Source organism: Schistocerca piceifrons, chromosome 6 (assembly GCF_021461385.2).
Source record: "Schistocerca piceifrons isolate TAMUIC-IGC-003096 chromosome 6, iqSchPice1.1, whole genome shotgun sequence".
Taxonomy (NCBI): Eukaryota; Metazoa; Arthropoda; class Insecta; order Orthoptera; family Acrididae; genus Schistocerca; species Schistocerca piceifrons.
The window spans coordinates 528,612,975-528,630,411 of record NC_060143.1 but is presented as its reverse complement, the minus strand read 5'-3'; the positions used below and the strand labels follow the sequence as shown (position 1 = coordinate 528,630,411).

The 17,437-nt window shown below is 39.5% G+C and overlaps 1 protein-coding gene across 1 annotated transcript; it reads left to right on the top strand.

Moving 5' to 3' along the window:
• Positions 1-553: 553 nt before the first annotated feature.
• Positions 554-15,320, top strand: LOC124802823 (NADH dehydrogenase [ubiquinone] 1 subunit C2). Its single transcript, XM_047263828.1, has 3 exons — positions 554-742; positions 6,544-6,687; positions 15,148-15,320. Exons 1-3 carry the CDS (start codon positions 595-597, stop codon positions 15,195-15,197), a joined length of 342 nt encoding a protein of 113 aa, XP_047119784.1. The 5' UTR covers positions 554-594; the 3' UTR covers positions 15,198-15,320.
• The last annotated feature ends 2,117 nt before the right edge of the window (positions 15,321-17,437 follow it).

Here is a 17,437-nt window from a genome sequence, read left to right as displayed (position 1 = left end):
TGCTCAGAGCCATTTGAACCATTTTTTTCTTTGGCTTTTCAGTTTATCTCGATCGCTGTATTGATGTCTCTTAATTTTCCACAAACCGGTATGACTCCTACACGTTTTAATTAATTCAGTAGTGCATCTGGCATTTTAAAATTCACTGTGCACACACAGATGAGAAACGTACACTAAAGTTTCTAAACGAACAGCTGACTGAAACACGTTTCGCATGCCAAATTTGCAGTGATATCCTGCTCACATGTTACCTGCGCAGATGTGTTAGATGCTCAAAGATTTGAGGAATTTGCTCAAAGTTCCAGCTCCAACTTGCATGTTTGCACCTATCTCATATCTGCGCAAATCTACTGTCCACACGCAACGATCAGTCTGCAGATATGTGATGTGCACAGATGTCCGCGGAGACAGATCGTGGTATGCGAACGACCCTTTAATTAAAGCTACACAGATCTTTACCATTAGTGCAGTGCGTGCGACATCTATCGGTGCAGTTCGTAGGCCTGGGTCCCAGCCAGTCTCCCGCGAACGGCTACTGGACGCAGTGAGTTCACTAGGAGCTAACCAGCTAGCTATCTTTGAAGCCAGAACAACATGGCGTCTCCTTTGGAGTTGCTGGATGGGAAAAGGCAAAGAGAAGAGCCGCTTCTTAGCAAAATATGGGCTCCTTTGACATACGGAGGCATAGCGTTCGCTGGTGTGTGTTTCGCGAATGCTGCTAACCGTCGTCCCTTGCTAAGCGGTGCGTATGTGCATAGATTTTACTGTTCGGAGCATTATTTTTGCAAGTGTAGCAGGTTGTGCGCTTATTGAAATCGGAGGAAATTTGTTAGTTGTATGTTTATGTTATAATCCACGCAATAATTCATCAATTTCGTTTGGTTTTAAAAGTGAAACGCTTCTGACTCTCAGTAAATATTTACAAACCACTATAACTAAAGTAGTACGTGGTGTAATTGTATGTATTTTTACTTTATTGAAGGAACATGAAATCCTCCCATGGGTGTAGTATATTATTTGTTAGCGCTAATGCAGAGATTCTTGTGCGCTGAACTGTCAATGATTTCTCTGTGTATGAGTACAGAATTACACCATTTGAAATAAGTGCTTTGTAAATCATAAATTATGTCGTCCGCATAAATCTGCCGCCTTTGTGAATGTGTTGATCGTATTAAAAATGAAATGTAATTTAACAGCGAAATCGATGGGATTGTTTATGCTTAGTTCTTGTTCGAATGAGTGGCTGTAACTGTTAGGAAGTCAGTGAGGCACCCATCATCTTTGGACAAGACATTATTGTGTATATTGTTACAAGAGGTTTGTAACATATCGGTGATAGGCAATAAAAACCTCGTACCTCCGCCTTTCTGTGAGACATCGTAATTTCAGTGGCCCCATTATCAGAGAGAGGTTTGAAAGTACATGAATTTCTGTAATCTGTCAGTAATTAGGCTTTTACCATGTAGTTACACATGTAGCACTTTTATTTGGATCAGTTTATGTTGCTTGTAAGAAACCGTTTTTACATCCCATGTAAAATTTAATCAAATGGATGTACAAGGTTTAATTGCATGCCATCAATATGTCATTGCTCTTTGAAGGAGTTAATGGAGAGAGGGTATATGTAGAATTCAAGATTCAGTATCTAAATGTATAGTCCGTATCAGTTCAGAGGGAGGTGGGGGAATGGTAACACCCTTATATTGTCTTTAGTGTTTGAAAGAACAAGGTGCATTCAACTGCCAATTTTGGTGCTCATTGGGATGGACAATGCTGTTGTATGGGCTCTGAGAGAACATTCCTTCGACAGGTGGGGAGGGTTGAGATAATCGGCCTTTCTTGCAGAGTGTCATCTAAGCTCACAACCTGCCCTATTGTGGCCAGAATAGGTCAGGGGACTCTGGTTCTGAGCCAGATAGAAGAATTGAATGAGAGACTGAGAAGATTCTCAGACAAGTTACACTGTGACTTCATGGACTTACCTCATTCGCTTGAGAATTGCAGGGTTGCCCTTAAATGGGTCAGAGGTACACTACACACCATACTCTGCTACACAGGTGACTAATTGTGTGAAGTGATTTTTTTTAACTTAATGTGACTCTCTTTACAATCCAAATACTGATGACTGTAGGGGACGCAAAAGAATTACTGGAAACCCCAAAGAAACAGTCCACACAAATGAAACCTTAAAAATCTTTGTGGTGAGTTGCTGAAGCATTCACAACATAGTTTGAAGTGCTCTTTGAAAGTAGTCGAACTCATACAATACTAGAACTACAAATAAAGTAATAATTGTAATCCAGAAAGCTGGTTAAGATAGGAAATTGACAACTGTGAGACTTTCGGTCTAAATCAAAATATATATATATCAAAAGAATAGTCTAATGGGATATGGAGGTGGATTTGTCAGAGTGGGTAAGAAACTCAAATCAAAATTGAAACTGCATGCAAGATTGATTGGGCAAGATTAAGAATCAAGGATGGGTGTGAATCTGTGATTTGCTCCTCCTAATGACAGCTGCTCAGTCCTAGATGTAACCGAAAAATTTGGAGGAACCTCAGTTCACTAATATGAATGAATGTTACCCAGTTATACTGTCATTATTGACTAAGGCTTTAACCATCCAACAATTTATTTTGATAGTTATTTTTCTAAATTGTGAACATGACAAGACATCCTGTAAAACATAACTAAATGCCTGCTCTGAAAGCTACCTGCAACAGTCAATTTAGAAGCCCAATTGTGATGGAAATATATTGTATCGAATTGCAGCAGACAGGCCTTGTTTGGGGAAGTCTTTGCTGAAACTGCATTAGTGACTGTAAGGTAGTTACAGCAATTGTGGTATAAAGAGCAGGGAAATTTACACATTTGATAATTTAGTGAAAGAAGCAGCCATACCCTGTCCCAAAAGAGAACTCAAAATATTTACCTAGTTGAGCTTGAACAGATAGAAGAACTGTGGCTCATGTGGCAAAAGAATGATTGACCAAGTACTGGATAATTATGTACCTAGCAGAAAAGTTCATGATGGAAGGGATGCTGCATGGTATACAGTCACTGTAAATAAACTTTAAAGAAACAGCAACTGATGCATGATTGGTCTAAAAGAAAGCATAAGGCTATAGGTAGAGAATGAGTGAAACGTGTTTATTGTCAAGAGGGCAGTGTATGAAGCCTTCAATGACTACGACAGCAAAAACTTATCAAAAGATCTCTTTCAAACCGTAAAGAAATTCTGGTAAAATGTGAGGCTGTTAGTGGTACTATAGGTACTGCTCAGACTGCGGAATTGTCTTCAGATCTTTCTTTTTTAAGGAAATTGAGTACTACTCCAGTTTAATTCCTCCAACACTGCAGAGATGATTGATATAGACCTAGATATTAGTGTCGATGGCATTGAGAAATAGCTAAAATTGCTGGCATTAAACAAGAGTCTAAGACACCATTGGAATCACTGTCCCATTCAATACGTAATTTGCAGGTAAATTAGCCTCCATCATAATAACCAGAGATCCCTGGAAAAAACATTATTCGCCATGATTGGAAGACAGCATACTTCATACCTATTGACAAAATGGGAGCAGCAGAAACAATTGTTATTTACATCTATACTCTGCGAACCATTGTGAGGTGCATGGCAGAGGGTACATCCTGTTGCACCAGTGATTAGAGTTTCTTCCTGTTCCATTCACACATGTAGTGTGGGAAGAATGATGGTTGGAATGCCTCTGTGGATGCAGTAATTATTCTAATCTTATTCTCAGGGTCCCTGTGTGAGTGATGTGTAGGGGGTTGGAGTATGTCCCTAGAGTAATCATTTGAAACCAATTCTTGAAACTTTGTTAGTAGACTTTCTCTGGATATGAAACTTCCTGGCAGATTAAAACTGTGTGCACGACCGAGACTCGAACTCGGGACCTTTGACTTTCGCGGGCAAGTACTCTACCATCAGAGCTACCGAAGCACGACTCACGCCCGGCACTCACAGCTTCGCAGGAGAGCTTCTGTAAAGTTTGGAAGGTAGGAGACGAGATACTGGCAGAAGCAAAGCTGTGAGTACCGGGCGTGAGTCGTGCTTCGGTAGCGCAGATGGTAGAGCACTTGCCCGCGAAAGGCAAAGGTCCCAAGTTCGAGTCTCGATCGGGCACACAGTTTTAATCTGCCAGGAAGTTTCATATCAGTGCACACTCCGCTGCAGAGTGAAAATCTCTTTCTCTGGATAGTTTACTCCTATCTTTGAGTCTGCCATTTCAATTCCTTCAGTATCTCTCTTGACACTCTCCCGCGGATAAAACAAACCTGTGACCATTCGTACTGCCCTTCTCCGTATATGTTCAGTGTCCTCTGTTAGTTGTGGGTTCCACAAACTTCAGCAATTTCTAGAATGGGTTTCACAAATGATTTGTAAGCACTCCCAAATATTCTACCAATAAACTGAAGTCTACCACCTGCTTTACTCACTACTGAATCTATGTGATCATTTCATATTTGTGAACTAATGTTATGTCTCATTGATGTACACCCATTGTAAATCCTGAACATATTCTGAGCCCAAAAATGTCATCCATGCCAACCATAATGAATTCCGACAACATCGATAATGTGAAAACCAACTTGCACGTCTCTTTCATGACATCCTGAAAGCCATTGATCAAGGCTGTCGGGTAGAAGCAGTTTTTTCTTGACTCCAGAAAACCATTTGACGGTGCCACACAAACAATTTTTAACAAAAGTTAAGATTGTGTGGCGTACCAAACAAAATTTGTGGACTGATTGAGAATACATTGGCTGGGAGGATGCGGGATGTTATCTTGGTTGGAGATTAGATAGATGTAATGTCAGGTGTGCCCCAGGGAAGTATATTGTTTGTGTTGTGAATTGAGGACCGTATAGAGAATATTAATAGTAACCTCGGACATTTTGCTGATGACGCAGTTAATTATAATCAAGTATTATCTGTAAAAAGCTGCACAAGTATCTGTTCAAATCTTGATGAGATTTTAAAGTGGCACAAAAATTGGCAGCTTCTTTTAAATGTTCAGAAATATAAAAGTGACTGTAAAAACAGAGTGTCACAATTGGAACCAGTCGACATCCAAATAGCTGGATGTAAGTAATTGTAGGGTTATGAAATGGTATGATCACTTAGGCTGAGTAGTAGGTAAGGCAAGTGACATACTTCAGTTCATTGGCAGGATACTGAGAAAATGCAGTCAGTCTACAAAGGCAGTTGCTCACAAATCATTTGTTTGACCCGTGTTAGAATCAAGTGTATGCCACCCATAAAAAATGGGGCTAACTGGAGACTTTGAACATATACAAAGATTGGTAGTACTATGTTTACAGGCTTGTTAATTCATGGTAGAGTCCCACAGAATATTGAAAGCCTCTAGTGTTAGACATGTGAAGATAGACTGCAGTTATCTCTGAAAAGAATATTTAAAAAGTTTTGAGAATCAACACTAGGTGAAGAATCTGGAGATATTCATCATCTCCATATATGTTGTTCCTGTAGGACTATGAAGAGAAGATTAATTATGGCATGCACAGGACTAACACAATCATTCTTACTGTGCTCCACATGCAGTTGGAATGGGAAGAAATCCTAACATGTGGTACTATGCTGTGGACTTCACAGTGCTTTGCAGAGTATGTATGTAGATCTAGAAGGAACCTTCCAGGCGTTTGCCTGAAATGATTTAGGGAAAACTATATGAGGATGGCCGGCCAGGGAAAACTGTGTCCTCATGAATATGAGGTCAGTGTCTAAACAATTAAATACTCCATTGCTTCATATGGTTAATCCCTGTTGTACAAGTTCTTCTGTTCATACATAATTTGCACTGTTTCGTCGCATCTCTCTACACTATCAGTCAGTGTCTAAACAATTAAATACTCCATTGCTTCATTTGGTTAATCCCTGTTGTACAAGTTCTTCTGTTCATACATAATTTGCACTGTTTCGTCGCATCTCTCTACACTATCACTCCACACACAACGGACCTACTGCGGCTAAAGTGCAGTTACAGTGTCAGTGGCTATTGCATTGCCTGTTGATTGTTGTCAGTTTGTTGATGTTGGTCATAGCTGGCTGATAGCACGTGGTAGCCAATGAGAATCGCTGAATCTAACCATTTATTTTGGAATTTACTGTACTTTTGTTTTGAGTGTGGAGAGTGCCAGAATAACTTATGTGGTTAGTATGGATGTTAATGTTGGTTACTGATTTTTGTACTTATTTAGTGAATGGGAAAAAATTAGATGTAGTGACAGACTGGCCTGTAGCAAAGCCAGAGACCTAGGTTGTCTCCTCTTGTTATTAACTACTACTGTGAGTAATACATAATTGTGCAGTATGCATTACTTATAAAGTATATTTTAACTACTCTTTATATTTGTATTGTAGGAATCTTTTTCACCTCGTTTTTTGGCAGATGATTACCGGTAGGTTACTGGCTGTGTTCCTGCATTAACTTTGCTGTAGATATAAATTTTGCACATTGATTCAAGATTTATTAATTTATGTATTTATTTTTCAGGCATACAGAGGCATGCACTATTTACCCTAGGTGCTGTTGCTCTTGGTAACTTCGTTGAGAAGTACAGGGCTGATTATCTGGCTGAAAAGGATGCTGTTTTAAGACACTATGTAGAGTTGCATCCTGAAGATTTCCCAACTCCAGGTAACCAGAATTATCATTTCCACTTTTTATTTTCATTTCTGGACATGTTTACACGTTGCTAGGGTATTATACTATGATTTAAAGGGTGTCCCATTGTAACCCCTGAAGAAGAATATCTTGAAATATTACATCATACAACAAAGTTGTTTAATATAAACCTTGATGAGTAATTGGTATGTCTGTGGACTACAGACAGAAAAAGTTCCAAATTATTTGTAAGGATTTTATTAACTCTGAACCGCCAACACAATGTCTCTTCTGGCATACAAAGTAACTGATGTACTGGCTGATTCTGAGGCCTACAATAAAGAATGAAAAACGTATGAAAAGAATGTTCCCATTATACAACAAAATAGTATCCCTAGACCAAACCAGAAAAGTTAAACGACGAAACAGCTACTCTGGTGATTCTTGATGAGCAGTGTCAGAGACCCCTTAACCTTAAAGGATGGCTGATGACATGAAGAGTTCTTGGGTCAGTTGATATCTTGGTGGAAGGTGGACAGTGGATGACAGTGCAGCTGCTATGATGGCACCAGAATGAGCACCTGATTGATGAAGAGTGTAAACTCTTGGCTCCTGGCCCATGCAGCTCCCTCGGTGTGAACACCTTTCAAGCCATGACACGGGGGTATATTAGACACTTGCTCCAGGATACATTGTGGACTATTTTCAGTCACGTGTTGGGCGGAACTGCAAACGCAACCTCTTGTGGCGCAGGTGAGACTGCCTGGTGGCCACCAATGAGTGTCTGGCTATACAGGAAGACAGGCAAAGCTGACCCGTACTCTGTCTGGAGCCCGCTGTACAAGTTTTCGGCGGGTCGCAGATGTTTTGGGTCCTTGGCCTAGACATATTACTAATAGTCCAGTCAAATTAGACATTAAACCGGACATTTAAAAAAAACAAGCTGCTACTGGACAGAAACATTCAGGGCACTTTCCAGATCAAAGTTAAAAAAAAAAACGCTTTTGGCAGAAATTCTGCCATCGTGACAATACTGAAACCTTGGGATTTTAATTTTAGAGTTTTAATTATAGTAGCAGAACCAGGCAGCCAATTGGGTTAATTTATGTACCAAATTAATGAGCTTAAGCATCCTAGCACCTAAAATGATAAAATTGTTTGCTGTAGTCCAGTTTTGTTTTTCAAGACATAATATATATTTTAACGCCACTAGTGCTGGAAAAAAGACCTCCAATTTTGCCACTTCTGATCATGTGGTTGTGTTGTTTTTTTAATCACAGTAATGTTGTAAAGTCCAACAAAAATAAAATGCAGTTTAAATAATTTACATGGGATGGGAAGAGCAACAATGATAGCGTTTTTTTTATGAAAGTGGGTGAAGTTGCTGTAATATGTTCACTCAATGGCCAAAAATTAATAACAGAAAGAAGTTATCAGAAAAAACAGTGAGCGGGACTTTTTACATTTTTTGGTTATTTACAGTTTACATAAAAACATGACAGTCAAAGTTTTGACATTGTCTTTGATGTCAGTCTGTGAAGTCCACAGATTTATGCACCAATGGCCAGTGTAGTAGCCCCACATACTTGTGCAACTTATGCCGCCTGCCCTGGATTTAGACTTGCTTTTGCAACCAGATTTACAGTTGCGAGATATAATTTGAAGTACTTGCTCTAGTGCTGGTCTCCAGTTAGATTTGGTTTAAGCCAACTGGCATGCACACTCCAGCCCTATTCTTTTCCCAGAAGGTTATTTCCCATCCATACTTGAACCTAAAGGTAATGATACAAATCAGTTAAAGATCCAAGAATTTTTGTTTATATTAGACAAAATTAATGAAGATAATGTCTTCCTCAGCTGACAGTGGTAAACTCATTACAAATGCTGTTGTCCCACTGTGGGTGTAGATGTAAATGTGGCCAAATCAAATGTTGTTGTGGTGGACTACTTTGCATCTGCCCTGCTGTACAGCAGTCTGATGCTGTTCAGGTTGTCTTGAACACCATAATGGTACAAAACGAAAAGGAAATGTTCTTCAGCTTATGCGATTTCCTGGTGTGTAGCATCTGTTTTGTTGAAGAGAGAAACTCTTTCCCTTAAACAGCTGTTGTCTCTGAGCTAGTTTTTGCCTTTTCTGCAAGGAGCAGAAGTTAGGTCACATCCAGTTGCTGCGCGTGGCCACTAGAATGAGGAGCGCCACGCCATTGTTGGCCATATGTATAGCACTCTTCACCACCACAATATCTGCATCCCCCAAAGCTCGAATTACCTAGATCCCAGCTAGTGTAAGGTGTCTTGATAACAATGATGCACAGTTTTTTTTTAATGTACGCTAGTTGAGTAGATGTTGATGATGTAGCATCATCAGTTCCATGTGCTCTTGGAGTCTTTCATGGATGTCTGAATAAAATGTTTGTTTTCAAACAGTGTCAATTCAGCATAAGATGAGTTGCGCACCTCATAGTAGCAAGTCAACTTCCATGCATGTGCCATTTCAGCCCTCTACGACTGGTGCCAGATGCTGTAATCATGCTTATACAAGCAGAAACTGTGCCAGCCCTGGCAGTCAAATTGATGATGATGATGGCGGGGAGTGCCATTGAAAGCTTGGGAATTTTATTTGAATTGTCGCGGCTTGAAAACAAAAAAGATTTTATTCATTGTCAACATCCCCTTGCGTTTCTTTTGGGACTCAATGCAGCATAGACCTACCTGAATTGCAAATACTGCTTTGGTTGGAAAGTCATTTTTGGGTGGCACAATCTCTTCAAGAACGTCAATTAATGCGCGCTTCGTGCCTTTCTCATAAATGTCCCATCATACGATCGCAGGTTGCTAGTTTGTATTTCAGATATTCTCAAAGGTCATCATTGTTGCATACAACACACAGCAGTCAATAAAAAACTTGTTTTGGATTTATATTAATGAGTGTCTTTCATCTTGGACATTTTAGACACAGAGGCAAGAGTCGTGACTTTATTTTTTTAATCTTAGGGCTGTATCTTCCCAAAATCTGCCTTATCCGAAACTTTGCAAGACTCTTGGCTCCAGGGATTTCAGAGATTGCTCTACAGAACCTTTCTATGGCACCAATTACATCAGTACATGCAGGCGTGGCACCAACCAACAAATCTGCTGCATGGCGATGAAGTCTGACGAGAGAACATTGTCAACAGAAATCTCTTCCAAAAGGAGGTCCAAGTGTGTTTGTTTCAAATGATCACTGAGACAAGATTCGACTTTTTCCACATCCTTAATTAGATTGCCAATGAGAGCTGCATCAGAAAATGCGTGCAGATAGCTCAAGTGCAAGCATTGCTGGTCATCATGCAGTCACATTACTTGCATACGCAGTCTCCCAGAGTATTTATATTTTTATCTTTATTTTTGGTTATAATAGGCAACAAAACATACAATTTGGTGCAGAAACAAAGCCAGTTGGACACTTGGTCAGTTACTATGTTAACTCGAAAATTCCAAGATGGCAGATTTTCCCCAAAATGAATATTTGGGGACTTTTATAATTTTGAACTGGATATCATCCTGAGCATTTCTGCCAATTTTCAGCTGTAAAATTTCCAGGTTGGGGCAATTTTTTTGTTTAATTTGACTCGACTGTAAGTGGGTCACAAGGAAAGCATGTTTAATTCTAGATAGCACGCCTTTACAGGAAATTGGAGCACCTGCGTATGGTTCATGTTGAACAAACCTCCTCCTTACAGCAAGTACTACAAAAAAGATTTAGTTCCACAAAAGTTTGCTTTTATTCATTTATTTTTTTACATAGACACTTAAAAAAAAATCATCTATTGTCGCAGTTAACAGTGCTGTCTAGTAGGGAAGGAAAACAAAGAGGAGATAAAATACTTAATTAGCCTCTAGCATTGATACAATAAACATTGAGGATCTGAAAACAAAAGTTGGCTCAATTTTCATTGACCTCAGTGATCTCTAGAATGTAACTGTAATGCTTACCTTGTAATCACCTTTGTCTGCAATAACTTTTATCTGAAAAACTTCAGTTGTAATGTGTGTGTGCATCTGGTAGGCAGTGCTGGGACAGTGTCGATCTCTCTCTCTCTCTCTCTCTCTCTCTCTCTGTGTGTGTGTGTGTGTGTGTGTGTGTGTGTGTGTGTGTGTGTGTGTGTGTGAAGGCTGTCTATATTGTTATCTATACTCCTTCCACAATTTGTATTCCACTCAAAACTTTTTAAGTAACATATTGATTTGTCATAGTGTAATCTTTCTTGAGAGATTCTGCAAAGATTAAAATGGGATGGTTCTTATACTCATGCTGGTGACCAAAGTTTAGAGTTAACACATTTCTCCCCTCGATAGTTACATGGTTGTTTTCCTAGAAATCTTACATCTACTCAGGCATTTAGTGCGTCATTCAGTCCCTAGTAAGCGGAGCTCATTTATTTTGCTGTGCTTTGAATGCATTTTCAGCTAACTTTGGGATTAGTGGCTGAATTGGCTTACATTACAATAAATGGAGGCTTGATACAAGTTTAATTGGAGATGAAATTAATTTGTAAGCAGTTTTATGACTAGTGTGTTAGATAAAAATGATGTGTGGAGGAATGCATGGGGCAGTCTGTTAAGTTCGAGTGGTGAATTTCAGAACTGACCACAAAAGTTCTGCGAATAGTTTTACATCAGCAGAAGCAGGGAAAAGTACAAAATTGAAAGAAAAAATAAGATGTAAAGTTGCTGGAGGGAAGATGAAAAGTTATTCTAAACCTCTATTGGGACATAGTACAGGAAAAATGTGAGTGATCACACACAAGACAGTGAAAAATTCACACCAGCAGAAAGGTTCTTCGGTATCCTGTTATCAGTATCTGCTACATTCCCATCCTAAAAGAGCTATCAAAGTCTCATTCTTGTTCCTTGCAAGTTCTGAGATATTTACACTTTCATGAATAATCAGATATATTTACAGTAATGAAATGTTCAAGTGGAATGGAAAGAATTTAATATTTTATAGAGCCAGTGTAAGTGACAGTGAAGTACAGGTTTCACGTAGCACTGAAAACAATGAATGGACAGCAGTAATAAAGGTTACGGAATAGGCTGAGCATTTGTTTGTGATGGCTTAAATAATACTGTTTCTTTGGCGGCTCACCAGAGTGGTGCACCAGGGTGCCGACCCAGGTGGCTTCTATAAGCGGGGTGTGTGAACTGTATGGACTCGCGATCCCTGTAGTTGTGCATGTCATGAGTGAAGGTACATCACAAAGGTAATAACTAGCTGAATAGTAGAGGGTTAGATTTGTGGAAAGGCATATAAACAAGACTGAGTGTTTTGCAATAATTGGTTTTGACCAGTTGTTTTATCATAGTATGTGCCTGTCTCCTTTCTTTCTCATTTGTTCTCTTTCCTCCTCATCTCCTTCCCCCATCTAATTTCCACCTAGCCTCTGCAGAACAAGCCACTACAGTAACTAGAGAAAAATTAAAAGTGAATGAATTTGCGGCTGATAATTATCCACAGCTTGAGAATCAACACCCCCTGCGGTGCTTCTCCCAACCATTGTAGGACATGCGGAGGAGTATTCATACTGCAAGCATAAGGCTCAAGGCAGTCCCCCAGGTGCTGAATTGTACTAAAATTAGGGAATTTAGGAGCCACGGAACTTCTGTGAAGGTTAATATAGCCTATTCTAACCTTTTACAGACCTAACCACAAAGAAGTATGTGGCATATTGTTGAAAGATCCTGGAATTCTCCTGAAAAATAAGCAAAGCTGTCAAGGGCACCATCTATGGGAATTAATGGTCCTAGAATGCTATAGAACACTATGTATTCAGGGTGAATCATTTAAAACTTGCATTGCGAATATTGTGGAAATGGAAATTGCTATTGATGTGTGGTTTTCACAGAACGGGTTGGTAGTCAGGGGCTTATATTGTTAGCCAATAAACAGATTGTAATAATACTTCAAATATTTTTGTGCATAAATACACATTTGTAAATGAAACAATGCCTATTGACACTAACAAACTAAAATTAGGGTAAATTGGAATATCAGTGGTGTTTGTTGCAGGATCCTAGTGCGAGTCATATTTTGAAAAGTTTCCATACAGCGACTTGTTAGTGCCATTCAGTCTGCTAGGTACAATGTTATGTTTGCTTACAATGTGCTTTTGTGTTCCTCGAGTGCATTGTGACTTGCTAGTCAGTGTGTGACAGTCAAGCAATAGGTCGCTGGTGGACAATGGGATTTACCAATGCAGAAAAAGCCGACATGCTCATAGTGTATGGAGAGTGTAGTAAGAATGCAGTACAATGTGTGTGGCAAGATATCACGATAGACATCAACCGTCTCAGCAATTACTTATTAACTTCTTCAACCAGTTACGTGAAAATGGTTGTGTAACACGTAGACTATGTAACAGAAGGGAACAAGTGATGACAGAAGGGGAGGGGGAATTGATGTTCTTGCTGCAGTTGCAGTTGATTCACACATTAGCTCCTGTGTAATCGCACGTGGAAGAGCCATGAGTCAGGAAAGTGCACCATGAATTCTCCATTGACATAAGTCCCACCCCTATCACATCACTCTCCATCAAGAGCTGCCTGGAAATGATTATGAGAATTTCGTTAACTTCTTTATATTGGCATTAAGACAGGATACTCCAAATGATTCATATATCTTGTTTAGTGATGAAGCCACATTTACTGATCATTGCCAGATAAAGTGCAGAAACATGCACTATTGGTCTGTTGACAATTCCCTTTTTCTTCATCAAGTTGAACTTGGGCATACATGGAGTATAAACATATGGTCTGGCATGGTGAACCATCAGCTCATAGACCTACTTTTCACAGACAGAACACTGAATGTGAACACTCCTAACAGAACATCTTCCACAGATGCAGGAAGATGTTCCTCTGCAGACTATGAGGAACCTGTAGACCAACTTGATGGCTGTCCAGCCCATAGTGCATGAAGTATTACAGCGTGTCTTCATGAATAATTGTTTCGAAATCTTTGGATTGGATGCAGAGGACCTGCACCTTGACCAGCCCATTCCACATTTAGACTCTCTCTCTCTCTCTCTCTCTCTCTCTCTCTCTCTCTCTCTCTCTCTCTCTGTGTGTGTGTGTGTGTGTGTGTGTGTGTGTGTGTGTGTGTGTGTGTGTGTGTGTGTGTAGGGGGGGGGGGGGGAAGCTGAAAGATACTGTCTACAAGGACACACAGACTACACCCAATGATAGGTAATGATGTATTACTGCAGCCTGCTTGAACATCTCCACAGAAATGCTAGCTTGTGTGCAGCTCTCGTTCCGTACCAGACTTGAAAGTGTGTATTGCCGCTGCTGATGGTAATTTTGAATACAGCCTGTGATGGTTTGTTTTCTTGTTACTAATCATAGTCCACATAACTAGTGTATGCACTTGTGTTGTTCTTTAGAGTGTGCTATCACAGATGTTGTACAAATGTCGCTGTAGGAACTTTCAAAATATATCTTGTAAACAAGTCGCGCTAGAATCCCGCAACAAACACCACTGACAGTCTAATTTATCCCAATTTTATAACAACAAAAACAATTATTGATTAATCTAATATAAATGAATAGACAAAAAATCTACTCTACTTACTGGACAAAACTTACCCATCTGGCGAGTCTCCCCAGACCCGGGGTTGTGGATGACTTTTTGAACTGTACCCCTTTTCCTAAACCTCTCCAGTCCTTTTTGTTCACCCCTCTTTGTTTCCCTTTACCTCTTCTGCCAGGAGGAGGATTTATGGCCCCAAAACTTGTAAAAGTTAAATCCTTTTGTTTGTGTATTCCCCTACCGCCGCTTTCCCCACTTTTAGTTTGTTAATGTCAATAGGCATGGTTCAATTTATAAACGTGTATGTTAGCATGAATTACAATATATTGATTGGCTAACAGTATGAGCCCCTGATTACCAATCCATTGTGTAAAACCACACATCAATAGCACTTTCTATTTCCGCAATATTTGCAGTGCAAGTTTTACACGATTCATCCTGTATATATCATGCACATCTATGTGGTTTTTTTGCCTTTCCTGTTTCCATATCATCACATGTCTTTTTTGTTGTTTTGCCATGTATATTCACTTTAGTTTCTTCTACATTGACTTCCTACACCTTCTCGTATTTTTGACTCATTCACTCCCCACTCTACCACTTCTTTATTTCTGCGTCTTAATATGTGGCATTAGCTTTTCACCATTAATTTTTTACCTTTATAAGCATTCTAATAGACTCGTTCTTTAGTTTGAATCCTCTTATTTTAACAATCATTCTCCACATTTTCAAACATGTTAATAGTCTGGTTACAAAATTATTATCTACACACTATTGTAACTGCAGCATTTTCTCATGTTAACCTACACAGGTCCTATTATGTGTAAGTACTGCAAAACAGTAGAAGAGAATTATTAATTTTTTTTTGCCGTTTAAAGATTAATTTTTGCACCTAACTACTGAAAATCGGAATATTTTTGTTTCAGAACGAAAGAAATTTGCGGAGGTTTTCAACCGGTGGAATCCTGTTCGCTGATACTTTGTTCACATCCATGTGAAATTGAGTTACGTTGTAAGAATAGTAGTATGTTGTATTATATACACACCTATGGTTAATCATCGAGAAATGTACATATAAATAAAAATTTGTTATTCTTAATTATGACTTTTATTAATCTGTGGGATGTGACGTATGTCTTTCTCCTCTCCTGCAATAGTTTGTGGAAATCGTGCAGTATCAAGTGACAGCAGGTTTGACTCCTGACTTCACTCTGTGTTGTTGAGAGAGAGCATGGGCTACTGTATTAACGCTTGTTTGTTTGTATATCTGCTTCTCTATATTTAAATTAGAAAATGAATCACAGTTTGTGAAAGAAAATTTCCGGAGCACCAGTGTTGCAGGAGGTGCAGTAAGTAGAGAAGTGAACTGAATTACATTTTACAGTAAAAAAAATCATCAATGAAAACACTGGAGTAAGGTTTCTTAATTGTTTTGTTAAATATGGTATCTATGGTCTATAGGAGAAATATTGAAACACCTTTATGTGGGAAGGTATTTTACCAACAGTTTCTGAATTAAGAAGGTGAAACAAAAATTTGTCGCCCGATGTAAAATGTGCTGTAGAAATAAGATACATTAGTTAATGCAAGTGCGTGCATTTGTTTCTTTCGTATTGAGCTTCCTCCAGTTCAGATACATTCCTCTAGAAATTGCATTATGAATTAAGACCTATTGATACTCACAGCACAAAGGAAGTGTTTAGCTGCAGACGGCTACATTTAACCCTTAACTACTATCGACCGTCTCTCAGACCGCAACAAATTTGTGTGTCTAGATATTTCTCACACCCCTGCAAAGCCAAATGGTCTCTTCTGTGTACCTTCCTATTGGCTGACAAGCTACACGTGCCAGCATTCTTGCATTGTTGCTGCTCTTTGTTTTGTAATTATTAGCCTTGAGAGGTTTCACAGATGCACCATAGTGTTTGAGTGCAACATTTTTGTTGAATGCTACTGTTTCTAGAATGAGATTTTCACTCTGCAGTGGAGTGTGCGCTGATATGAAACTCCCTGGCAGATTAAAACTGTGTGCCCGACTGAGACTCGAATTCGGGACCTTTGCCTTTCGCGGGCAAGTGCTCTACCATCTGAGCTACCGAAGCACGACTCGTGCCCGGTCCTCACAGCTTTACTTCTGCCAGTATCTCGTCTCCTACCTTCCAAACTTTACAGAAGCTCTCCTGCGAACCTTGCAGAACTAGCACTCCTGAAAGAAAGGATACTGCGGAGACATGGCTTAGCCACAGCCTGGGGGATGTTTCCAGAATGAGATTTTCACTCTGCAGCAGAGTGTGCGCTGTTTTTTCTTGGCAGGGAAAGCTGGACCTTCTATGCAATGTGTGTTATGTGAGACAGATGTGGATGTTCAAGATCGCCCCATTGAATCTTCGGATGAAGACTTTGATGCCAGCGATAATGATCCTGATTTTGAGATATTAAGTGATCACAACATAAATTCAGAGCAGGAAACTGCTAGTGATGAAGATGTGACAGCTGTTGACGATGTAGCTCACTTATTTAGTAAGAACAGATGTTTTCAATGGAGAAAAAAGCAGCCATGAGCTAACGTAAGAGCAAGGCAACAAACATTGTCTTGTAGCTTCCTAGACTGCGACAGATGGCGAAAAGTCTTGGAGAAAACCCTGCTGTTTTGGAGGTATGGAAACTGTTCTTTACAGCGGGCATTCTAGACGAAATCATTGGATGGACAAATCTGAAAATATCTAAGCTTAGAGCACAGTATGGTAACGATCGCTTATCCTATCTACAAGATGTTGATGTCACTGAATTGAAGGCTGTAATTGGTCTATTACTGTTTTCAGCCATTTTCAAGTCGGGGAACAAGTTTGTTTACAGCTTGTTTGCAACCGATGGAAAAGGCAGAGATGTTTTCAGATGCACTGTTAGCAAAGAAAGATTTCTGTTTTTATTGTCTGCATTACGATTTGACAATCCAAATGATTGGGGGGAAAGAAAGACAATAGACAAATCAGCAGCAATTCCACAAATCTTTCTGTGTTCCATCAAAAACAGTCCAATTTGTTACTCTGTAGGTGCAACAGTGTGTGTCGATGACCTTTTCGTGGAAGGTGTGGGTTTAGAATGTACATAGCAAACAAATCGGCAAAGTATGGCCTGAAAGATCAGTGTTTGACTGATGCTCATACAAATCACTTGTACAATGCATACATTTATTCTGGGAAAGGCAGCGACAGT